Source organism: Helicoverpa zea, chromosome 18 (assembly GCF_022581195.2).
Source record: "Helicoverpa zea isolate HzStark_Cry1AcR chromosome 18, ilHelZeax1.1, whole genome shotgun sequence".
Lineage (NCBI taxonomy): Eukaryota > Metazoa > Arthropoda > Insecta > Lepidoptera > Noctuidae > Helicoverpa > Helicoverpa zea.
Genome location: NC_061469.1, coordinates 4,773,607 through 4,799,763, shown reverse-complemented (window position 1 = coordinate 4,799,763; position 26,157 = coordinate 4,773,607). Strand labels below are relative to the sequence as shown.

At 34.7% G+C, this 26,157-nt stretch overlaps 1 protein-coding gene across 3 annotated transcripts; it reads left to right on the top strand.

Moving 5' to 3' along the window:
- The first annotated feature begins 327 nt into the window (after positions 1–327).
- On the top strand, positions 328–26,157 carry LOC124638753 (protein drumstick). 3 transcript variants are annotated; one of them, XM_047175826.1, is made up of 4 exons: positions 328–496; positions 16,535–16,800; positions 24,058–24,132; positions 24,410–26,157. In XM_047175826.1, exons 2-3 carry the CDS (start codon positions 16,583–16,585, stop codon positions 24,080–24,082), a joined length of 243 nt encoding a protein of 80 aa, XP_047031782.1. In that variant the 5' UTR covers positions 328–496; positions 16,535–16,582; the 3' UTR covers positions 24,083–24,132; positions 24,410–26,157. The 3 variants fall into 3 exon arrangements, with proteins under 3 accessions (XP_047031782.1, XP_047031780.1, XP_047031781.1); XM_047175824.1 differs by lacking the exon at positions 328–496 and adding an exon at positions 584–824; XM_047175825.1 differs by lacking the exon at positions 328–496 and adding an exon at positions 15,723–15,947.

The window sequence follows — 26,157 nt, the reverse complement described above, 5'->3', positions numbered from 1 at the left end:
GGCGTAACCCGGTGGCAATCCACCGTCTCACTCGACGACGCCCCGGGCGCGCGCCTAAGCGAGACGAACAACCACAAATTTATTGAAACGAAAAAAAAAAACTTAGCTACTGCACTCCGCGTCGCCTCTACAGAACTAGATACATTTTTCCACGTCTCCGCGCGAGACAGAGACGCACGCGTCTGGCAGTAGGTGCGAGCGGGACAGGTATCTGTCCGCGGGTAGCGCGCGCAGCTAAACGGCCGGTGATGTGGGCGCTGCCGGTGTTGCGCACGCGGCTACCTCGTCGCGGCTGAGTTCCACGCTCACGCTGCGTCGCTCGGCTCGCTTAGCCCGTGTGACCTTTACTTGGTGAACTTAGGAAGCGTCGTTCGCTGTGAAACTTCCATTAGAACCCCTCCGTCCCGCGCGACTGTGATTCTTCGGACCTCCAGCGCAGCAGCACCAGCATTGGAGCGAAAGAGATGGCTGGCGGTCGTCGGCGCCGTAGCTAAAGGTATTCGTAGAATGCGTGATCTGTATCGGGCGGGTGGACGCGGCGCGGGGTGCGGGGACGTTCGGAAGCGGTGGCAGCTCCCATCGACTCCTGGGGTTATTCTTCCTCAGGCCACTGCTGCTCGAGCTACGTACCAAGCGAGCCAGTTTTTTCTGTCCACCGCACCGCACGCCACACACTCGTTAAGCCCGTGCCAACACGAGAAGTCGCCACTAATAAATTACTGTTTTTTACTGCAAACGCAACAGTCACCGCCGCGCAGCCGAGTAATTTATACGTAAAAATAAACATTAATCAACAATATCGCAGTTACTATCGCCCGAATACAGTGAGTACTCTGACATTTGTTCTTATATTTGTTGATTCAATCGTAGATTTGTTAATTTCATAACTTGAACTCATCGTTTAGTACGTCTTAGCAAAAGTTCTAGCACGTTTTCCTTTAAATAAATTAATTTAAATAAAAACATAACATTGTGACCATATACCTACGATTGAATCAGTAATATTTTATTTCTGTGTTATTTTATTTTAAGTTCTCTTTAGATAAAATATTATGAAATTTTAGTTATCATTCATTAATTCATTATCATTCATAATTAGCATTTTCATCACATTCTGCTTGATCATAATATTCATACACTCACACACACGCGCGATTCCTGTTTCAACATCACACATTCGCAGTTCTGAGTCTTTAGGTCAGTATTATAAATGTTGATACATTCGCGATAAACATCGCGAGTAATTATAGTTCGGACGGAGCAGGGCTTTAAATATCCATAGTTATTTATACAGACCACAATTAAATTCTCACATAAAACGAAACCGATAAACTTTATAGAGGAATCCCAAACGATTATAGAAAAAATGTTTCTCATCCTTTCATACAGCGCACAAATATAAAAATTATTTGAATAATCGTGGCCATTATCATGTAAATGTCGCCTTAGCGCCTATCGGCGCTAGCTTTACAAAGGACATCCAAAAATATTGTCCTTATTATAGTCATTTTTTTACCAAAATCACGTGCACCCACCGGCCGATCCATTCAACGTAAGATAGTGACCATTTTATAACGATTTATGGTTTATTTAACAATAAAAGAATAATGGGTGAAGAAAAAAATATTGAGAGATATTTTTGGGTAACACTTGGGCTTTTGTGATTCTCAAACGTTTTGTATTGAGCGCATCATTAGGCACGCATTTTGACACCTTCGAGATTTGTTCCCATGAGACTTCTATGCGAAACTCTTTAATTGATGCAACTACCAAAAGTTTTAAACCAAACATCTATTAAAGAAATTCTATTGTTATTCTCATAGCTTTGAAAAGAAAAATTAAAAATTGCAAGTAGCTAAAAATTAATAAGAAAAGTTGATTTTTCTAGTGATAATAATCATTAACGAAAATGTCAATACAATAAAATGATTCTAAAACTTGTTCAAGAGTTGTTAAATGAATGTTTGCCAGAAATTGTTTTCGCAACATCAATGAAATTAAAAAAAACAATAACTTTAAGTAATCTTTTAACACGGAAACTAACATTAATGGTCAAAATAATTTCCAGTTTAATTAATGTTAAAAAAAGAGAATCTTCGATATAATAATATGTGGAAGATAATTAAACGAAAAGTTATAAATATCGATAAACCGGTGTTTAACTTTAACCTTAAGTTACAATACTGTAAGTTATCTCTCGTACTTAAGTTCAAGTTGTCTTTTTGCAACTATTTATCTCACTGACAGGATTTAATTTAAAAGTGCGTTTTATTGTTATTTTAAAGTCAGCTTCGAATAAGTTTTTATGTAATAACTTTTGAATGACGTATATCTCCACAAAAACGTACTTTAGTACACATGATTGTGTATATAAGCTCCATATAAGGCATTGGAAAATATCAAATCAATTTTACTTAAGTTGAAACATCAAAATTCTATCTAAAAATTGGATAATCAAAGAGTTTATGTTACAAAAGAAAAAAATCCAAAAACAAATGTATAAAATGAAAATAATAACAAGTATTAGTCCTCAATCATTTAATTACATTATTAGGGTTTCATCGAGCTAAATAAAAGCAAAATAACTTATTTGTGTGTCAAGTCGAAGCGATTTCTGTAGCTCGAAGCGCCTCACTTTGCATCCATAATTACTTACAATGTGGGTATTGTAGGCTAAGAGCTAAAGAACATGTTTGCAAAAACATTATATATTTTGTCCTTTATATTTGTATAAGAAAATCAAAGAAATCGCTAGGGTAGGTCAGTATCTTTGAAGAAAATGTATCATTGGAAAAATGTTTCAAGTATCAAATTTTTTAATAGTTGCGGATTTGGGTCTTTTCTGTATTTTATATCAGACTTTAAGCTTCTTAAAATACGTTTTAGAAGAAGTTTTATATCAAGTCTGTGTTGCTTTAAAGTTTTTAAAATGCCATACTCAGATGTCTGGAACCTACTGTTTAAGTCAAAAATTAAAATTGCAAATACAGAGCTAAATTAATTACTATTACACATTAATCAGTAAAAAAAAAAACTAAATTCTTTGCAGTGATTCAATAAAACAAACTGCTATCATACTAAATTGTAAAATCATAAACTTTACGAAGCATTCGCGCGATAAACTTAATAAACGTAATATAAAGTGATCGGGCTCCCGGAGTACCTACTGCGTATCACGGTGGCTGAGGAGCGCGTGCGCACCTTGCCAATTGTGGATCATTCTCAATTATAGCTTGTTGTATGGACATTATTTTTTATGAAGCGTTTTGGTTCTTTTTAATTGATGTTGGTTTAAAGTATTTTTTTGAAGTTTAGATTACTTTGCTATTTTAAGAATTACGAAATCGATGATAAGATCAATATATTTGGCATATTTCATTTTAATATAAATACCTTTAGCCAAAAGTAGAGCACGTTATACCTAAAAGTCATTTTCATAAAAGCTATTAACAATAAAAACATATCATATCGTATACTAAACTTAATACAAAAGCTCTTTTAAATATATATAAATATACATATCTAGATTTCAAACGAATATGTCCCGCTGACATTAAAAAGTGGCCTTTAAATTCGCCACTTGTAGGTGCCCATATTTAAATTTTCAAATATCGAATCCGTAGAACGTTTCGGGAATGTCGAGGACTCTCGACGGGGCGTCTGCGCATCGCCACTTTCTTTCAACTTCGCCGAACCACAGCGCGTTCGATTTTTAAATAGTGATGGACGGTTTTAATCGATTTATATGTATAATCGATTATTCTTATTAGGGTTCGAATTAGTATAATATGTTGTATTTTTTATGATGAGTGTATTGTCAAATGAAGGGTTGGACGTTATTTATTAGACTGCTTCCTAGAAGAATATCCCTTAAAAATTGTGTGTAACCTTTATTGGGATGACACTGATAGCTAGTTACTCGTTTTACTACATTACATATTATAGGACTGCTTAACTGCATAGATAGCATTAAGTATCATACTGAATGCACATTATAATTACCAAGACACCCTAGACCTCACATTAACGAACCACATAATAAGATACTAAACAATCGATTTGCATTAGTCGATTCTGTAGTTGAACGCCCATCACTATCTTGTTTCACTACAAATAAAAGGCATACTGTCACACATACAAGCACGTATTAACACATTGCCCTGTGTTTACGACCAATGGGGAGGAATAATCTGTGGACAATGATTGTTTATTATCTGAAAAGCTTTTGTCGTGACACCGCCGACTGAACGTTGTAACCATTTATAATCTTTTGATGTTTAAGTTAAATATTGATCGGGGATATAGGTTGTTATGTCTGTTGTTTTAGGTTCTTTTATTAGTACCTAGCTGTTTCTCTCGATTCTGTCCGTGTCTTGAGGGAACTTCTTCTAGCATCCAGATAATCAGCCTATGTCTTCTCCTCTCACAGGCTCTGGCTAATAATGGCATCCACGGCCGAATTCGGCCACGGCGGCTGTTCTCATTTAAGGAGATCAGCCAGCCTCGCAGGACATCTTATAGTGCACGAGCATTTGCGCAGACACAGGTGCACTCCCTATTCCTTCACGCTCATAACCCGATGGGACGGCAATCCAACACGACCGGAAAGGCTCTGGCTATCTATGTTCCAATTTTCTTTTAAATCGGTTCAATATTTTTGGCGTGAACATGACAGAGCCTCTTTCGCACTAAAAATACAAGCTGTTGATTTGCATCCGTGCCATATTCAAGGACGTAATTATGCTACTGATTCTCGACCCAAATCAATAAAAAAATTGGTACGTAATTTTCTTATTTTTTTTTTTCGGAATTTTGTCTATGTCATCAAGCCGTATTTAAACTTGGCGCGTGTGTTACTGGCCTTAAATCCGTGCTGCACCCTCACACAAACGCAGACACAAAGCATACGCAACGATCCTTCATAAATTTCATTCATAAAATTGGATTAAGTACTTCTAAAACACTACGACATGACAATGACAAAAAAAGCAGTGCATATTAGCTATTTACCGTCTACTGTAATTCCAATCGATTATTTACGTATTATATGTCCTCCTCCTGACGTATGGCACAAATGCAAATCCACACCTTGTATTAGCAAGGATTTATTTTCTAGGGTACCTACCAGTTGGAAACTTCTTATTGATTACCCAAAGTCAAGTAAAGGATCTTCTCTATAAAATAGACAGATCATCATCATTTATAGGAGTTGAGCCTCTTTGAAAGTCTTTTCATAGACCACATCAAATCCACCTTTCATACTGATTGGCAATTTCTTAGGAGAATACTTTGAATAAGACAGGTGGAAGTTAGAAGCGTTGGTTGGTCGACTTTATAAAGTTATTGGCTCAGATCATCTGAGGTTATTGGCATAAAATCAATCGAACTATCTTTCTTCAACTATCTTTTAAAACAAACGAAGGTGTCACAGACAAATAAAACAAAGATAATATAGGTATTTAAATACATAACGAAACTTCAAAGTTTTAACATAATTTGTTCACAAAGTAAACTCATACAGGATACCATTGTTTGTACGAGATAAAATACAAAAGTGGTTGGGTTCCTGCTAAGCTTATCTGCCGGAATCTGGACTATAGATAAAGGAATTCCAAGTTATGTAAATGTGTTAAATATTAACATATAGTTTCATGACTTGGTATGTACTAAGTTTAGTTAGGTACTTTAGACTTTAAAGAGAAATAATGTGCCAAACTGAGGAAATAAAAATAAATATACTGTGCTAAGTATGCAGGTATATACATCAAGTTAGTTACTATTCGATATCTAAAAGATATGAAATCCTTAATTCGTGTTTAATACATGCATTTACCATGCAAGTGGAAAATTACAAATTACAAAAACAAAGGAAATACTCGTACCTTTATCTTTTAAAGATAAAGGAAAATAACAAGCTAACATCGCAGGTTTATCTTTGAACAGGACTTAGTCTAAGTTATCGACGACATATAATCATTGATAGTAATTAGGTACTAAGATAGCTGACAGACAATTATAGGAGGTGTTATGTTATGTTAAGAATTGATACATTCTTTTGTGTGTTATCTTTGTTTAAATAGTGGGTGAGGCGTAGATAAGTTATCTGTTTGCGCACGAGGTTTTTGTGCGCTTTGAAGAAACCGAAGCGATAGCATTGTGGGTAGACATCGATGCCATTTGTTACTCATGTCATGTAGGTGGGACGATTGAAATGTTATTGGCTTTTATTGATTCTTTCTTATCGTGTATTCGCACTTTGGCGACTAAATAAATTTGAATTCAGTCCAAGATTCAGTAGTAACACATTCTTCTATAGATTTATTTACGTCGCTTTATCAGCTTCGATTTCTCAATTTTTTTTCGATGTTGTTTGAATATCAATCGTAAAGTTTTGTTTGTTCAAAATTTTTGGTCAATCTATTGGACACTTCAAAGCATTTTATATCCACATAGCACTTAGCACGTTCATTCACAAGACAGATCCATTGAGTTCGGTTTGTTTGTAAAGGTGGGTTCACATGGCGCTGTTTGCGCGCTTGACCGCAAACATCCCGCGTTAGCGCCACAGGTGACGTCTACCTGACCACTTTTTGTGTGTGCATAGCCTTAATGTTGCAGGTCGCCTTTGTCCGACCGAACTCGAGTGTTTGTTTCGCGTTTTCTGAGATAAATATTATTAAAGAAGGTTAGAATTTTTGTATTGATATTTAAAAGAGCTTTTCTATAAGTTATGCTATCGATAGATAGACAGAATCGTAAACAAAAACCACTGTTTTATGCTACTTAAACGTTAACGTTTAATGGTGCGCAGTGAATAAAATAGCCATGTTAAACTTCCACATGAAGGTGCGACGTAAAATCGCGTAGATACGGCCCTCTATAAAAAGGCAATTTGACTCTCCCATATAAATTTAAGTGATGATACCCGTTCGGTAATGTGTATAGACGGTATAGCCGTTTGCATCCCACGAGAAAAACGCTGCGGGCTGTAGAAAGTCCCACCCACACCGCTCGCAACTCAGGCGCAGACGACGAACCGCTTGAAAAAATGATTATTCTTTTTTTAAAAAACGCTGTTCAACAATTCGCTGCCGTGTTACGCGCCCCGCCCCCCGCCTCCTGATTGGTGAACAGTAGCCGGAATTCATTTTTTTCCATGCGCACACGCACGCACTGAGATGCGTGTCGAATTGATTAGGTCATGTGGATGATGTCAGTTTCACGTGTTTTATGTACATTCGTTGTGCTAATATTCGATTGTTGTATTCCTGAAGCAAATATTTTTTAAATATTTAATGAGGTTTTAATGACATGGAGAACACAAATTAACGGTAGCAGCTAGCGGCAGTAACGCGTTTATTCTTCAAATATTCGAACACCTTTGAACATATGTTTAACAACAGAATTTAGAATAATTGGTATCTACACTAATGGAATTAATTCGTAACTAGAATTAAGTCTACATAAATCTCATCTCCTTTTATGTCTAGCAGTAGATTCTCACCTTTCTGAATAGGAGGATTATATGCAGGTTTCTTACCGGCAAAAAACGAGTGCATATTAAAATCTATCGATGACGAAACTGAAAGGTTCTCACACTAAGCTCATATATTTATTAACATTACCGACATCTTAATTCAAAGGTCGGTAGTCCCCGAGGCGAAACACGCTGTTAATTGATAGATAAGATGTACCTATGCTTAGCATATGTGTGAGAACAAACGTTCTATATGTAGAACTATGGGCATAGTTAGCTGTGTAAAATATGGCTTGTTTTTTTTGGTTGAGCTAAAATTATTTCATAAGAACTTTTTAAAAGAACTTACAGAATTATCTATCTATCAGATATCGTTCCATGTTCCCCAGACAGAAGAGAGAGCTATTTTCTATTTTTATAAGGAAAAACACGGTAAACGTTTTCAAATGATTCAAGAATTCGAGAGAGAATTCTTTAGAAGCATCATAAATGAAGAGCAACAAAATAATACCCGAAAACTATTTCCATGTCAGCCTACACTACAGTTGACATTAAATAATTATTATTACTTAAAAAAGTCTCACATTTTCATATTTTAGTAGTATAGTATAGTATCAAAAAATACTTTCATCTATCATACAAAAACACCAAAGAATAAAATAACACTTAAACCAGCCCACTCTTTGCTCACAACTATTGCATTATACATCGAGAATTCTACCTACACCCATTGATTGGCTACCGCGTAAACCAGTAGCTGCTTGCGGCATATACATTATGTATATACGAGTGTATTTATTTAGCTACTGGGCACGCCCTCTGTGAGGGTTCGAGAGGACCGTGGGAAATGGGCACTCTTTTATATATTAGTCTGTGGTTCTGTGGTTTATTTTTAATAGTTTTGTAGTGACTTTGTTGTTGTCTCTACAGAGGGATGTCGTTGTAAGTTTTGCAATAAAAATAAAGGAAAGCTAGAGTCAGGTTGTACGATAGAAAAGAAAAACTTATGATCTTTATTGATCAAGTATAATTGAACAGAATTTTGAATTTGATGAGTAGGTTAGCTTAAACATACATTTAATAAATTAAAGTTTGTTTTTGCTTGGAAATTCTTGTTGTTCCAAGAGGGCCTCTAAAGCTAAAAAAAAACCTTTTAATTAATTACCTCTCCATATATAAAAATGCTTATACTTAGGTACAACAAGTCAATCGGCTAACTACATGGCCAGTACCCACAGGCGTAGGGATATAGCTTACCGCCGGGGGCTATCCGAGCGAAGCCCAATATATCAGAGAGCATACTTCGTTGCACCAGCACAGGGAAATCTGTGGAGAGGTGTTGTGGTTACAAATAGTTATAGTAAAAAAATCCAAAAATAAAAATAAGTAAGATTATTAAAAACTTGCATTTACTGATTTTTTTATACATTTATTTTTACACAGCTTTTTGAATACATTGTTGGCTTTTGATAGATAAATGTAGGTACTTGGAAATTAAAATTAGTAGGGAAGTATATGGATTTTATTCATCGGTTTTACATAGCTAAAACGTAAGCTATTCAATTAATAATTAAGTGCAGTAAAAAAATAGAAACGGAATTTATATGACGCAAAATGTAGATACTTACAAGAGTATGATACTATATTTACTACATCATTATCGAAGAGTAAATCCAAAAATATAACACAAAAAAAAAAAAAAAAAAAATATAGTACCTATACAGATTATCGTCTCCACAGACGACTCTGTTCCGTTCTCATCGCATACCTTTCCTGTGGGAACGTGCGGGACATAAACTGTTTCGTTATTTCTGCTTACACTCTCATTTGTATATTATAATTTGGCCTCAGTGGGGTTGAATTTCAATCCTGTATTATTACTGTTATTTTATAATATTGCTGTAAAGGTTACATCTTGATATTGATAGCGGAGAACATTCTAGAATTCTGATGTGTCATGGCGTTCATCATTGCATTTGTTTTTCGTGCAGAAAATTTCGGATTTTTTGCAACTATTTATTTAATTCTGTTTCTATTATACAGGACTAAAATGAATAATAGATTCAAGTAAAAATATTTCATTTTCAAAAATCTAACAAAATTTTCAAAATTGCTAAATAGCTTTAAACAGTCTTCAGATTAAACTAACTGAATTCTTTATGAAACCACAAACATAGTAATTATAACAACGTGAATCAGCTCATATTCGGAATTCTGCATTCCATCCCTTTCATTCTTACGGCCGTGGACATACGTGGGAGTGAAACGGGCATCGCATTGTTCGTAAAAATGTCAAATAGAATGATAAACATAAAATTTCGTGTTGAAACGATGCGCTTGCGCACGCGCTCGACAATGAGATGGTAATAATTTTATTCAAATGTGGGTGATCATCAGCTTTTATGTTCCCTTGGTATTTGTTAAAATACCGATTAATTTATTATAGAGTTTTGTTAGCATTTGTTATTTTATGAATTATTACCTATGTTTTTAACTTTATACAAAAATGATTATGATATATTTATATATTTTTTTAATATACTCGTTGACGTCGACCCCACCGTAGTTGGGAAAAGGGTAGGCAGGTGATGATACCTACTCATCGTAGCATAGGTACAGAAATCTTGTCATGTAAAAATAAAATGCATGACCACGTGTTAATGTCAATTGTACAACAAAAACTCTCGTTACACACCACAACAATGCGTTACACATCGAATTCCTAGAAAGCCGAGTGCCGAACGCCGAAAGACGAAAGCCGAAAGCCGAACGGACTCACGCTGACTCGGCAACGTGGCCTCATTGAAAGGCCAACAATAGCCTGAATGGCCATAATAGACCGTATTAAATGTAACCATAAAGGCATGGCTACAATAACTTGATAAATATTGGAGACTCGGTTCTCTCTATTGTGTTGAATTATCCGAAAAATATCACGCATCTTATCTTTTTGGCGTGTCAATATCGTTTGGTGCGTCTTTCTACAGCATTAAGGGAAAGAAAAACAAAGTTAAAATTCGGAAAATTTAGGAATATAAACTAAGGTAGACGCTTATCTAGAAGTCGGTCGTGGAAATATACGTCTGAAAAATTAATTAGGATTTCGTACAAAAAAAATTAAAATGTTAACTTGCACTGAATAAAACAATGTTACAAAACCCCATAATTATTTAATACAGAATAAAAATAAGCCAAAGTTTACGATGCACTCAGAACTTTATTATGTTGCGATCAATTTTAATTACTGATCTTTAAACATGGCAGAATCACAGACTATGTTTTATGAGCATCATTTGATCCGTGGTTCAAATAGTTCAATACTTGCACGAGACATTAAATACTCTATGTTCCAAGAACGCGACATTACGACTTTGTTGCTCAAACCACATTTTCATTAATACATGGCAAAGTTACTACTAATTGGATGAAACATTAAGCGAAGTGGAACAGTAATGTAAGCCGATGTTTTCGAAATGATCGATTGCTACAACAATGTTTATAAGTGTTTCAATGTATCGTGGAATTTTAAGTAATTAAAGCTTGTAGTGGCAGTTTTTGTCGATAATTATTAAGGTGCAATGTTTACGGCTTGCGAGATTCCGTACAATAGTAATAATGAACTGCATTCAGAAATCTGTTGTGAAAATAATTTATTTTCTCGTGAATGGTTATTGTTCGTAAGGTTCGATGAGTTCACTCGACTGAAATGACTTGATAGGTAATGGTTATTCTGTTTAAAAAATAAAATTCTTTAACTGTCAAATGGTATAAAATTGGAGATAAATATTTGTTTGTCTAACAAGCGACCATCCGCAAGCAAAAATAATTTGTAGTTTATTTTTTAAAGGGGCCTGGCATTTATGATGAAAAGTATATGAAGAGAAAATATGGATAGTTCAATTACTAGACTAATATCTATATGACTAACTAATTAACAAAAGAAGAACGATACATTCGAACAATTGCCATTTTAATATTAAGAACTTTACATTTAGTACAATTGACACCGAGCCAGTAAGTCTGATACCAGTCTAACCAAGGGGTATCGGGTTGCCCAGGTAACTGGGTTGAGGAGGTCAGATAGGCAGTCGCTTCTTGTAAAGCACTGGTACTCAGCTGAATCCGGTTAGACTGGAAGCCGACCCCAACATAGTTTGGGAAAAGGCTCGGAGGATGATGAGTACAATTGACACCGAATAGACTTTGAACCGTGTTTGTTTATTAAATATTGCTAAATCATTCTGAATGGTCAGACAGTGAGTCTTTTAATGTACTTATCGATGTTTTCTAGCTAAAACTACAAACTTCATTTGAAATGCGTAACACGTGCCGTATGACGTCAAACTAACGATGTTTTCCTCGAATGCACTTAATTTTTCAAAGAATTTCGATGATTTTTTAAAAGTTCTGTAGTAGGGACTTTTCCGTTAATATTTTGTTGAACATTACTTACATGTTAAATTACTAACATGTGCTACTTCTGATACTGGGATTTTACGTATTATTCTACATTTTCTAAGTACTTCCTTAGCAAAAAGTTGGTGAAATCTAGATCAGATTGCTCACTAAAAACCCAGTTAGTCATTGAATACGACTGATTTTTATTATACCTAGCTATTATTTTTATCATCATTAGGAAATAGGATAAGACACCAAGTTTTAAGTGTATTTAGCACTAGGTGGTCTCAAGCTATCTAGCTCGAGTAAAGTACTTCTTCCACCCGGAGAAGTAGACTGTTCTTTTTCTCAGGATCTAGATTATCAGTCTACGAAAATTTAAGTGGTTTCAGTAGCTTTCAGTATTTCTCTTTCAGTTTCAGTTTAAGTGTAATAAGTAGTTGCAGATCCAGTACATAACTTAGTATTAAGAAGATACTGAAAATTCAGAAGCCATAAACAAAACAACAACTTAATAAATAAAAAAAACTCAATCGACTACTCGAGCAACCACCAGCAAAATGAAATCGATAATTAAAATCGATACATGAATCGAAATGTCAACAGTTCAAGGGACTGTGAATCACTCGCTTGTTTTAAGATGATTCCGAGGCCTATGGTCCATTTGGTCCATGACTCATCACTAGATCCGCTTGGCTTATGATATGTGTGTATGTAGGTATGGTACAGTTCATTTTGTGGTTTTCATATGATGAAATAGTAACTTTTAGATGTTTGCACTATGATTAGGTAGTCGGCTAAGTTAGGCAATTGGGTCTGTTTCATACTCAATTTGTGGGAGTGCTGTCTAAAAATATTCTGGGTCAGGAAGATAGCAGAACGTTTTAATTAATTCAAGTCAGGTACATAACCTTATTTTAAAAAGAGTTTTTGGCCATCTTACCTTGCTTGCCCTTAGTTAAGTATCTATTCCTCATTCCCCTAAAATAATCTTCAGTTGGAGAAATCCAACTTTATCATCTTCTATCTTATTAAACTTTCATGAGGACTAATTATCTACTAATTTGTTCCTATAATTAAAGTTCACTAATAAGCATATTTTTCTGAACATAAAGACTTCTTGTCACCCGACTCTTTAGCAATTCTTCCTGCTATAACCTCATTGGTCCGTTACGACGTCTTTAAGTCGGCATCACATAGGTAATATAATAAAATAATATTACTAATGAAACAACTGTAAAGTTATATTCACGCTATAACTCTTGGGAGATGAATGAGCGGCACTTAATGCAATGTCAGGATTACTGAATGATGTTTCTAATATATTCAAATGGCTAAAGACGTTTGTTGTTTTACATTGTAAGGTCTAATGTGCTGACTTCGATTTGTAAAGGCCGTTTAGATGTCCTTAGTCTAATTAGAAGAATATTTTTTGGCTCAATATTCGCTAATAAAGCTATCAAATTGCTTCTTTGAGCGGTTGTCGCTTTGTTGCTTTGATACATAAATGTGGTGATCCGCATTTTGAATTTAGAACCAATTTCTAGATATGGAACACTCAAAGGGTTTCAAAGATATAATGATCATAGACGATAGATGTTTAAACTTTTGAGCAGCATCGTTATACTTATTGCAAAAATAAAATTAAACTAATTCGAATTTGGAATGCAATCAAGTCGCCAAATGAAACCATTGCAACAAAGCCTGCCAACTTAACGAATAGCTTTAAACTCCATAAATCGTTTGGAACAAAGGAAACCTCTTTACCGTCCGTATGTAGTCAAGTACCTACTTACCCTCCGTGACCGGGACTTTTAACTCCTGACCGACAATGGTTTTATGACCACCATATCTCACTGGCGTGACCAGCCGATGGTTATCAAACGTTAACCGTGTGTGTGACCATTTAAAGACTTAAATATGTGTACCAAAGATTTGATGATTGGTGATTTTTTTCGCGGGCTCCTTAGTCTAAGTCTGAGTCGTGACTTCAAGTTTGTGATATGACTTGTATCGCCAATCAAGAAGCCGACGAGTTATGTAATGCCGCAAAATGTTTTATGCAATTTTTTTCGCGTGATACGCCGGTAGACAAGGCTTTTTTGCGCGCAATGTTGCGTATTGCGTCTTTATATTATGTGGCTTTAGGCAAATGAGCTGTTTGAGGATTCGAGATTACGTTTGTAGATTAAACTTGTGCTTAGTGAACTTACTCGAGACACTCTTTCTATTATTATTAACACAATCTTGTGTTATTGTAGGAACAACTAATAATGCAAATGTTCTAGTTTTTTTCCAAGGTATCTATTAGCATTGTGCAAAAATGTTTATGACGTGCAATTAACCCTTGGTTTTGAAACAACCCATTTAGCCCTATTTTTTTCTAAGAACTTTGCACAAGCAGTACATAAAGCATTATTTGCAAAACATATGGTATTTCTTATTCCCAGTTCCCACAGTTACACAATACCTGCTGACATCACACACAAAAGTTAAAAATAAAGCCATTGAACAACGCTAATCAGGGGGCACTTATGTTCAGTCATACTGAGAAATTTAACTATGAATACTCATTAAAGTCGGGTTTTAAAGTTGGACGTAGGTATACGAGGGCTAAGACAATTTGAATGGAGTTACATCGCTATAAAGCGAGTCATAAGTGCCGCTTCACGCTTGTACCAAGAATTAAATTTTATAGCTTCTTTAACACGCGAAATTTGAATATTGTGCGAAAATCTCGGCGTGAATGAGTTTTCGTGTTTGAATGCGCGACCCGGCTGGCGTACGCAATTGTAATTTTCATTGGTATCTCGTATTTATGATCTATTGTCATAGGAAAAGCCGAGAGTGTCTTGGCACTGAATATTTTAGTGTTGTGCCGATTAATTTGAATTGTAAAAGTATAAGTGAAGTAAGGAATGAGTATAAACATTCCCATCTGTCTGTCTAGTTTTTTGTTAGTTCATTTGTATGAAAAGATGTTTCATAAAATTACAAGGAATGTGAATAGGAAAAATATAAAGGCAGGAATCTGCTAACGAAGTCGATATCGCATTTAAGGTACTTTAATAAACTTATACCCAAACCGAATCAAACACAAATATCAAATAACGACAAAAAACTGTTGCAATAAAACGTAATTATTCACGCATTTTGCGGCGTAACAATCACGTTTATTTACACGGAACTAAGACATCTAGAAAGTACACTACCGCTCGGGGGCGCGGTAATGACAGAAGCCGAAAATCATCACCAATTTACTGGTAAACAGTGTATCGGTAAAATGTACGGTGCCCAAATAGCCGGGGTCGTGTGTCGTGAGTGAAATACACGGGAGCGCCGCGAGCCAACGGGCGCTTTCCCACCATTTCATAATGCCATATGTATGTAATCGGTACTGACATTATTTCAAATCACGTTAAAAATGTGATACCGTGTCGCCGTTTAGATTTAAGTACTCTATCACTTTTTTGTTAAAGTAACTTAATTTTGGTGTCAAAAAAGTAAAACTGGTGTGGAATTACTGAATAGAACAAGTTTTAGTAAAGAATTACTATTCTGCGCTGTTAGAAAATATGTGAATAAGATGAATGAGTAAAGAATAGGTAGAAAACATAAAATGTGAAAACGTAGCTTTCAAATGCAATATAAGTTTATTAGCGACTCCAATACAAAATTTATAGCGCACAATGATTAAGCGTAGTTTGTTCAGCACAGGCTAATAAATCTGCTGTGGAGTTTTCCCAGTATGAGACGTCAGGTTACCGTCGTGCTACCTGTTCATTGACGGCGCGGGCGCACGTGGTGGGGGTTCGCGCGCCTTCCGCGTAACGCTATCAGTAGTTTCCGCACCCTCGCGCCGCCGCAGTTGCTAAACACACCCGCTCTTGGTCGCACGTATTGTCACATTGACACATCTAGTCACTTTAAATCCGCGCTCAAATTATGACACTCGCCTTTCAGTCTTAATTGTATACGCATAAGTTCGAATTTTATTTTACAAAGTTTAGTGAAAGTGTTCAGTTAAGCTTACAAAGCTTAATATCTTCTTCGTGGGCAATCGATTTTAAAGGTTCGTATTTTAATAATTCATAAAGTGTTATGATCAATATAATAAATTATTCGTGTAGTTTACCTATAAAAGGTTACTTTGTTAGGAAATATTGTTATAATATCTTCATAATAGACATCGTTTAGCTTGAAATTACTTTGTATATTTAAATATTGATGTGAATCAAAAGGCGTGAAATACTATAAAGGTATCGGGTTACTTATTATATTAACATACCAATTTGGTTGTTCCAATATTGTTAAAGCTTAAATATTTAATAATGATATAGCAAAGCCACTTGTTATCCTTTAAATTTAAATTAACGAGGTGTTAATGATAACAAAAAATATTAGGTGTTGACTCTATGATTATCATAATCAATGCGACGGTTAATGACGGGACTTAGACATTAGGTATTCTATCCTCTTCACACACAACAAAACAGAACGAGACACAACACAAATTCGACAACATTTCCAAATACTGTACACACAACGTTATCACCATACACTTACTAACAACCGAGTCAAGGAAACATGCACTCTATACGTAGGACATACAGTCACATATCGAACGCACACGACATTTGATAACTTATCATTGTACAGGCGCTCAAGCCCCGCCCGTCGTAAGCATCACATCTTAGTCCAGACAAAATGTTCGCCGTGATGCAAATTGACGAGGACCACACACGGGATTTCAGACGCAAACTGCGCCCAAAATGCGAGTTCGTCTGCAAGTACTGCCAGCGTCGGTTCACCAAGTCTTACAACCTGATGATACACGAACGGACCCATAAGAGTCCGGAGCTCTCCTTCAGCTGCGAAGTTTGCGGGAAGAGTTTCAAGCGGCAGGACAATCTGCGCCAGCACAGGTGAGTGGTAACCATGTACCCTCTTCTTTCTTCAGTACTCAACTGGATCTAACCATTAAATAGTCAATAGCAGACGTTGATGATGAAAAGATACTTAAATCCTGATTTTATTTGAAGTATTTACTGCCGTGGTTTCGACATTTAACTTTTCGAAGCTGGTTCGTTCTTTAACAATTTCAAGATATTCATCAAAATTTGCTGTTGGCTGATCTTAAACTATAATTATGTCATTTGTACCGTCAAGTTCTGTTCTAATTAAGATTTTTACTACTGTTTTCAAGAATATAATCCTCTTTATTTTGTCAGAACATTTGACGGCTAATTACAAAATTATTGAAACGATCTTACTACCTGTTTAACCTAGATTTACGGTTGTTAAGAAATCATTAATTACTTTGTACTAATGTTCTAATGGAATCCGAATTGAAGACGAATTAATTACTTGTTGAAATGTCTTCAATTGATTAATTAGGTATAGTGATTAAGTGAATAAAGTAGATAGGTAGGGTATTAAGTGAATAGGATAGGTTTGTTGGTATAATTTACTTGTAAAATACATCAGCTGGGTTAACTATTTGTTTCTTCAATTTCTTTAGGATATATTTTATACCAGCATTGGGTCAATCCAGTAGATATCAAAATGGAGAACAAGTAAAAAAAAAATAAGCTCCTAACTATATATTCTCCTAATTGTATATTACTATGTTCATTATTTTCTACTGTACCACCAGGGTCTATGTATTCATGAGTTGGTTTAATGTAAGCATTGAAGATGAAATATACATTGTGGATTCTGCCAAAGCTTAAGGCAAGAGAACACAAAACTACGGGAATTGCAAAAACTGTTAATTTGACTCCAATAGATTTCAAATATTTAGAACATTATAGAAGTTACAATACCAGAAACATAAAAAATCCTGGACTACTATAAACTAATCAAAATTAAAAATAATGATGGCATTTATAATAATTTCTTCCACAAGTTCCAATCTTGAATTATCATACAGATAATCCCTATTCAGAAGAAGTAAATCAAAGCTCTACTATAAACTTAGTAAGTACTTGCTAACCTACATAATCCGCGGTTAGCCGTCGAATCTCCAGTCAGGTGTGACAAGGTTGTGGTTATCAGCCTCACCATGTATTAGGGTCCTAGACTTCATGGGAGCATTCAAGTGTTGAATGTAATGTACTACTGTTACAACATTACCGCAGGTTGAGGTGTTCATGCACGAAATTGTGGGATTTATGCCTGAAATGACCCTAATTTTGGTATCGTCAACTTTAGTTGGTATTGGTAGGAGTTGGTCTAGTTTTGAGTATGTTTCATCTCTTAGTTCTATTTTTTCTGATCCAAATTATGATATTACTGGATCATGTTGCTTTTACAAATTTTCTTTTCGTTCGTTAAATATTGGGAATTTTGATTAAGATTTTAGCGCTTTAGCACTTTCTGCCAAAGATTGAGACACATCAAGGTGTAGTTTTGTCATTGCTTGTCCTAAAATAGAGTTTGTCATATCGTCAGAGTTCTAAAGACTTTAACGACTCTTCTCTAAAAATAGCCAAACTGGATTTCGCAGCTATGCCATTATAACTTTTTTTAGTTCTTGCGAAGATTGATAGTCCAAAACAAATGTATCGTCTCAAAAGCCTATAAAATAGTTGAAGATAAATTTTAATTAGAACATCATCAAGGTTTCAGTCAAGGGCCGGTCGTAAACTTTAGTGACATTGACTCATTGCGTTCTTAAACTGAGGCAATTAAACATATTTACCTTTGCTTTTATCAGCGGGGATTTTACTATTGTTGCGTATTGACGTTTAGTATGATAAATAGCAGTTTATTTTACTACGAGTAGTAGCGAATCTAGAATTTTACTGATGGATAATGTAGGTTTATTATTCTGATACTATTTCAGGTCAGTGATTTAAAATTTTATTATGGTGCTTTGATTCAAAGTATTTAGTAGCAGCCTCTATTTAGTTAATGTGTTCTATAGGATGATCTTGTATAAATTCATTAACTACACCTGGTATACTATGTATAGTTACAAATACTAATAGAAAGGTTGATATCCAAGTTCCATTCCAAGCTAGGTTGCCATGTAAACATATGCACCATCTCACGAATACTCACGATTCGTTCATCGCATATCATGATATCCGCATGTAAGATACCGTCTACACGTGTTTTAAGACCACAGACAAGGAATTTAGCTGAATTATTACAGAAGTAGATGTTTGGATTAGAGATTTTATTATGGAGTTTTCTGTATTCTTTATTTTTATGCTCATTATTAACTGCCTCTTTATCGTTAGTTATTAGAGAGATACATATTTTTATGATCGCAGCAATCAGTAGGAGTAGTAATATCTAGTATTTTTTCTGTATCTTCAAGTGATGATATAAGAGTACCCAGAAGTCTAATAATAACAACATCAATTAAATACCTATCTAATAGCCAACTTAAAACCAAATCCTCTTAATTCGTCATCTGTCAATACAATTTGAATTCGGGTTCAGTAAACTTCTTAATACATTCGCATGTCGTTTGAAACGACATTCCGTGGTTGTCACTTTGTCACTCGTAATTATCATACAATGTGACGGTAGCATTAACTTGATAGGGTCGCGAACTGATGCAAATATCTCCTGTCTTGGAAACAAAGCAAGGTTCGACCTTGGGCTTATTTGACGGACTTCTTTTGGTAGTGGGAATTTCCCACTTTCCTTCATTAAGGAAAAAAATGCTGTCCAAAACATATGCCATGCTGCTAGCCCTGTGTCTACTGACGAATAGATCTGAGTCACCTTTTTAAGGCAACTTTTGTATGAGGAATTTTACAGTACATCAATTTTTGTTTACATAAACAAATCCATTCTTGTTTTTTGAAGTAGTTTCAGCTCATAAAGTCCTCCGTATTGAGCCTTTGCTTCCCTTTTCTATCAATAACGACAATGGCTATAAAACTATAATGCCTCGGTATTACGCTGTTACTACACTGCTGTGACCTTTCCCGACTTCGGATCTAGGCGGGAACATCGCAGACGGCATTTCAAAATACTTTTTTGAAAGTAGAATGAGACACAATTAAAGTTTTAGAAGTTGGTTTTTGTATTCGAAATCTCTCATCGACCTTTTTGTGGAATCCAATGTATCGATTTCTGACATAACGCGAATAATTGAAATTAGATATGGAACTGTTTTATTACTTTAAGAGCACTTAATAGCATAAACAAACCAACTCAAATCTCATTTAAAAGTACATCCTCCTCGTTTTTATTGTCAACAAAATCCGCGACTTTCATACCAGGATTGCGGCACAAAAACACGAATTGTCGTGTGTAATAAAATTCTAGAACACACTGCCTGAGTGCACGCGTAGCCCCGTGTGAAACGACACAAGGCAAGCACAGGGCTACCGAGAGATCGCCGATAGATCGCTCATGCTGCGTGAATCGTGAGCTCGTGACGGTACCGTGTGTTAACGGTGCTTAATGGGCCCTAATGCTTCCGAAACTGTGCGAACGCTGACGGTAGCCCTCAACAGGGAAACACACGTGACCCGAGCGGTATAATTTGCAGTTTATGCCTCGCCGTACACGGCACAACAATGTGTACCACGCTTAACAGTAAGATGATTACGGCAATTTGTCGGTAGGGAAGTGGTTCGATGGTGCATTGGGATTATTGGAAGGTGGCGGTGTCATTGAGTCAAGTTATGAGCCGGATTAAAAAAACAAACAAACAAATTCTCCAAGAAATTGTTTGATACATTTTTGTCACCCGATTTATTAATCTATTTTTGATGCTCTATCCATTAAACCCGAATTTGTTTCACCGCCCTGAAACCTTATCCAAAGCCATCGATTCGTATTCTGGTATCGAACACAGCATCATAGATTTCCTTCACATATCGATGTATGTAAGGATAATGAGGCATCGTGTGAAACTCCGGAAACTCGGAAGGGAGCGTGAGTGCCTCGGGCATGAAGTACCGCTACTGATTGTTTTACTAAATGATACCCGTTCGTATGGTTCATAAAATTTATGAAGATCATGCCTTTGAATTGACGAGTTGGCTAACATGAATCGTTCGTGTTTATTGCCGAGCCGCGTGAGCGCCAAATACCTCATTCGCATGCCCATGAATGAACTTCTAAAATAAAAGTACAGATGCATTTTTTATGTTTATTTTATTTAAATGAAATATTTATTGCACGTTTTGATTGATAGAGTTTTATAAGAGCTCTGCAGATATGTTATGGTACTACTGTGATTATAAATATTCATTGTTATAACAGTTATTTTAGTATGCTACTGCATATCGAGTGTTTGCAGTCCTTTTTTATTTGCGGAAGAACTGTATCGAAATTTCTAAACGGCGATTGCAGCAATAATAATTTAACCTAAATCCAAAACACAGACCTTGTATAAATCGAGAATTGCCATTAATTATTCCGTGCTTTCCCAATTAAACACGGTACAATCGATACATCGTTCATTAATCGAAGTAAAACAATACATCTTGCTTAATTACGATTCTAAGTAGAATCGAGAGTGCGATGTCCCATATAGTTAGTGCATTAGGTCATCGGTGCACGCCCAAGCTGGCGTACTTATCTCTTGCATCGCTCGATAGGTCGATCCATTGGATTCACGACTCGCGAGAATCGAGTTGACATATCGATTATTTTCTTTATTTATTTAATGATAGATCTTCTTTGTTCTGGTTGTTTGGTTTTTGATTCGAAACTAAATTATTGAAACAAATCTTTATATTTTTAAACTTCATGGTTTAAGTTTGATTTCTCTTTGTTTTTATTTTAAATCTACAAATGTCAATAGACACATTTTTTCTTTTATATTTTATGGCAATCATCATTATCCGTTCGATTGTCCCACTGCTGGGCACAGGTCTCCTCTCACATGGAAAAGGATTGAGGTTTTTGGCATCAAACTTATCAAAGCTACCAGAACAAAACATGACATCCAAAAAATACTCAATTCCTTTAGCTTAAACAAAAAAATAAGGTAAAACAATTCGCACACATCTTCAACCGTTAAAAGCTCCGTATTTAGATAGACTAGATAAAGGGCTCGAGGTCGATATAGTACAATTCCTATTGGTCTGCACTACACAATAGTTCGCGCGTCCGTCGCGGCGCAGAGGTGGCAATGCGGTTAATTAGGCACCCTTTGAGAAATCTTTGCTGTATACAGGCTGGTTTAGTTGCGAAATAGATAATTAGTGAACTTGTCGCTTTTTTTAATGTTCTTATAGGCAGTATTTTTTTACCGAGACCAAAAAGAAAAGAGATTATCAATTTTGTGTTTATTTTATTTAACATGACGATATGATATTTAGTTTCAAATTGAACACGCTTTAAATATTCATTCAATTTCAATGATTACACTAATATGAACTACGATAAAACAAAGATTGGTGTCTCAAAACAATTCAAACCCTCAAACCACGTCTCAATCTCACTTAAATTTAAATTACGTAACACAACAGCCTGTATACGGGAACAAAGGCGCTCAGTTCCCACAGTCGCACATACAGGGTGTGCGCTCACGAACTAACCCAGTGTATCGTACGGAAGTGGATAATGCCGCGACGCCCGTCACCCGCGCCCTTTAGTGCTTTGTATCGCGATCTAGACACTTTAGTTCAGAAACACGTGGAGAACTATTAGCTGGGGATTGCGATCGATGTACGTTTTGTTTGTTAAGAGGATCTTTTGTAAATTGTTCTTCTTTGGTCTAAATTTTGATTTAGAAAATAAAATAGAAGTCTTCAATGTGGATAACGGACAGTTGAAAAAGTGGCTTCAACATAAATATCATAATTTTTATAGTTTAGCTTAGCGTCAATTTTCGGGGACAAACAGTCGCTGTTTACTGATTAAAAATTGGCATTAAGATGTTTTTGAAAGTCTGCATTGTGAATTACAGACAGCGGAAGAAATCGTTAAAATAAATAGCACAATTTATGTGTTAATCAAATACCTGCTTCACCTTTCGGGGAAAAACAATCGCGATATAATGCAGTGCCGAAGCTCAATTAATGACCATGACCCTATTTGCAAAATAAAACCAAAATATTTATTCCGAATCCAGTCGTTTTTACCACGAACGAAGTGATCAAGGATCCTAAAGTTAATGACAAATAATTTGTTTCCGCGTCTGTTTCGGGTGTTTATTGAATCAAAAAACAATGTTGAGGTTGTTACGTACAAAAAGAAAAAAAAAATCTTTCAACACCTGATACGAGTTCACGGACGTTTTAATATCTCCATCACGATTCTGCATAATTAAACTGATGAATTGATGACACTTACACGCTTGGAAACTTTTGTAATCACCGTTGATTTTTTGCGAATGGACGGGGCTTGGTCAAATATTATGTAATTAAAATGGCGAAAACAATAAAAAATTAAGGAAAAAAATCTAAAAAAATAACGAAAAAGTTTCACTCAGTTTTTTTTTAATATTCGTTCTTCACTGTTTCGAGCTTGACAGTACCTAAGTTTATTTTTTTCTAGTATATCTTTGACAAAATATTATTGACATTAACATCTGTAGTTTCGTCTCTTTAGCAAGCCTTAGAATTAAGACGTTTAGCACAAATAAGTCGTCTGATGTTTGACGTTAATCCTTGTAAAAAGTTAACCCCTTCTTTGTTGCGGTCGGTACAGAAAAATCCTAAAAAGGGATACTGGGCTCAAAGCGGGGATTTTGCGATCAGATTTTAATCTTATTTAGGGATTCTAACAGTATTATGAATTATATTCTGATCATTTCTTAGAATAGAAACATGATCTGTCTTCATTCAATAGTAATTTACTGTTTATGTTTTGTTAACTGTTTTCTTACGGTAGTTTTAAGTTAATATTTTAATCTGTTAAGTTTTTACTAACTTTAGTACGTAAGATTACTTATTAACTTAGCTGTAAGAATCTTTTTTTTACTTTAAGGCACATTGTAATTATTTTTTGCACTGTGGACTCAATCTTTTAACTTGTTTTAGCATGCTCAATAACTTTGATGATTTTTTTTTGTACAAATTAACATTTTTATAAAAATCAAAATAACTTTTTTTTTTCCTTTTTTGTTAAATTACCTGTTATTAATTTTGGGAAATAATAATAAAATAAAAAAAAAGTGGAAATTGGTGTTCTATTCAACACGGTGTTATTTTTTTTGTTACTTAAATGGAAATAACATGTTTTTTTCTTAATTGTTGTAGATGTAGTCAATGCTTGTGGCGGTGAAGGTGATGGAAGCACGATCCTACTACAGCGGTCTCTCTTACACAAATAGAGTAAGAATTTATTTAATCAATTCATTTTTACCTGTTTATCCTCATGATCAACATTTATCTCATTACAATAAGTATTAGTACGATAAATGAGGAGGACCGCATAAAAGATGAGATAATTAAAAAAAAACGCCCCATCGTCATTGGTCGTGCAGTTTTCAATGCCCTACAAGCATTTGAATATTAACAGTGTGTTGGAACTTCGTGGACAAACATTGGGATCTGGATTTTTTCTTTTTTTTTATTATTTTATTTCTAACATAAACAATTTTTGTTGCAGAGAAATCCATTACAACCCTAACAAGGAGACCATGTACTTACGATGGTGATAAAATACGTCACGAAAACTAATGACGTCATCAACGCCCGTGACACCCGAGGGTTTCTACTTTACATAACAGTATTCGTGCTTCGTCAGTAACACCGCCAGAATGGGATATTGCAATGTTTCGGATATTATTTTTTTTTTGTAAATTTTCGGCCTCCATGTAACCTTCGCACTTAAATTTTTTTTGACTACATTTTTGTGATATTCAGACCAGTGGGGTTGCTCTTTTTTAAGTTTTACTCTCTTTTATATTTTTTGCATTTAGATTAAAAATTATTTTGTGATACAATTATGATTGATTCGATATCTAATAAGCATTTTCTTTTTTGATTTGGCGTTGATAATTAAAAAAATGTGATGTTAAAAAACAAACGAGAGTAACCCTACTGGAAATGCCTTTTTCAAAATTCTAAATTAATCAAACAAAAACATTCTGGTGATTTTGTAAATAGTATTTAATAGGATAAGAGATGGTAGCATTTACAGCTTAACTGCTTAGAAATATTTTAATGTAAAATAATATTTATATTATATTTAAAAAATATTGTTATTAAACTTCTAATACGTAGAACGTATGATCATGTATTATTTTAAAGTTAATGAAAATTATTGAAAAAAAAAAAGATTGACAATAACTTTAAAACAATATTTCAGTTCTAAAAAAATCATGACCTCTCAATATTTTTTTTGCAAACGGTTGATTTATTTGACAAGACGGTTCACCCCGTATATGTTTTATTTATTTTTAATTAAACTTAGTTTAAGTATAACATTCCATTATATTGCTTAAAATAATGTATATTATGAGGGTTGTTCCTAATACCTAGAAAACGTATGGGTAGTAAAGAAATTGTGTTTTGAAACGAAAAAGAAAATTGAATTCATGGTTTATTTTTGGATATTTTCCCAATGATCATAATAAATAACAATAGATTTTGGTCCCAGTGGCATTATTAAACTTTACTGTAATAAATAACATTAATAAATAATTAACAGTCCCATATAATTTTTTTTCACAAGTAAACCATGGATAAAATAATGGAAATGATGATTCGGAATATATTTTAAATAATCATTATTAACGCTTTTTATATCCACGCAAATCGGAATCGTTAACTGAGACAGCGATTACGTTTAGTTTTAGTTATTAAGTTTATTTAATTTTGATTTAGCGATCTCAATTTTTGAATACAATTAAAATCCGTATTGAATTATTAAATTCCATTGGGAACTATTTCAACTGTAATTGCAGCTAATAATTTAAGAAAAAACTGTTTTTTATTGAGATAATTAAATCAATTACATTCTAATCCCGGTTTTCATAAAACTTTACAATATTTCGACGATCGCGCGAAGTAAATGTAAGGTTTACAAATTGTTTCGTTTTCAATTATGTTGATTTATTATGCGCTGTCTTTATACACGATATATAAATATATTATATATTAATTGTCATACAAGACACCTACTAAAATTGCTTAATTAATTATTATGCTTTAATAAAATTAAAAATGTATCTAGATTTGGTAAATAATATTCCATGTGCCAATAAATAGGTGGAGTTAAAGCTCCATCATTAGCCATATTTTTGATATAGGTTTAGATGTAAAAAACATAATATTTTTGAATTTATTTCCATGTATGTATGTATCCCATTACATTGTGTAGATCAATGATAATAAATGATTGATTAATTAGAA

Bases quoted from the DNA above. Each gene is read 5' to 3' on its own strand.
- LOC124638753 (XM_047175826.1), top strand. From the start codon at position 16,583: ATGTTCGCCGTGATGCAAATTGACGAGGACCACACACGGGATTTCAGA. The intron at 16,801-24,057 runs GTGAGTGGTAAC...TAATTGTTGTAG, and splicing joins GACAATCTGCGCCAGCACAG to ATGTAGTCAATGCTTGTGGC.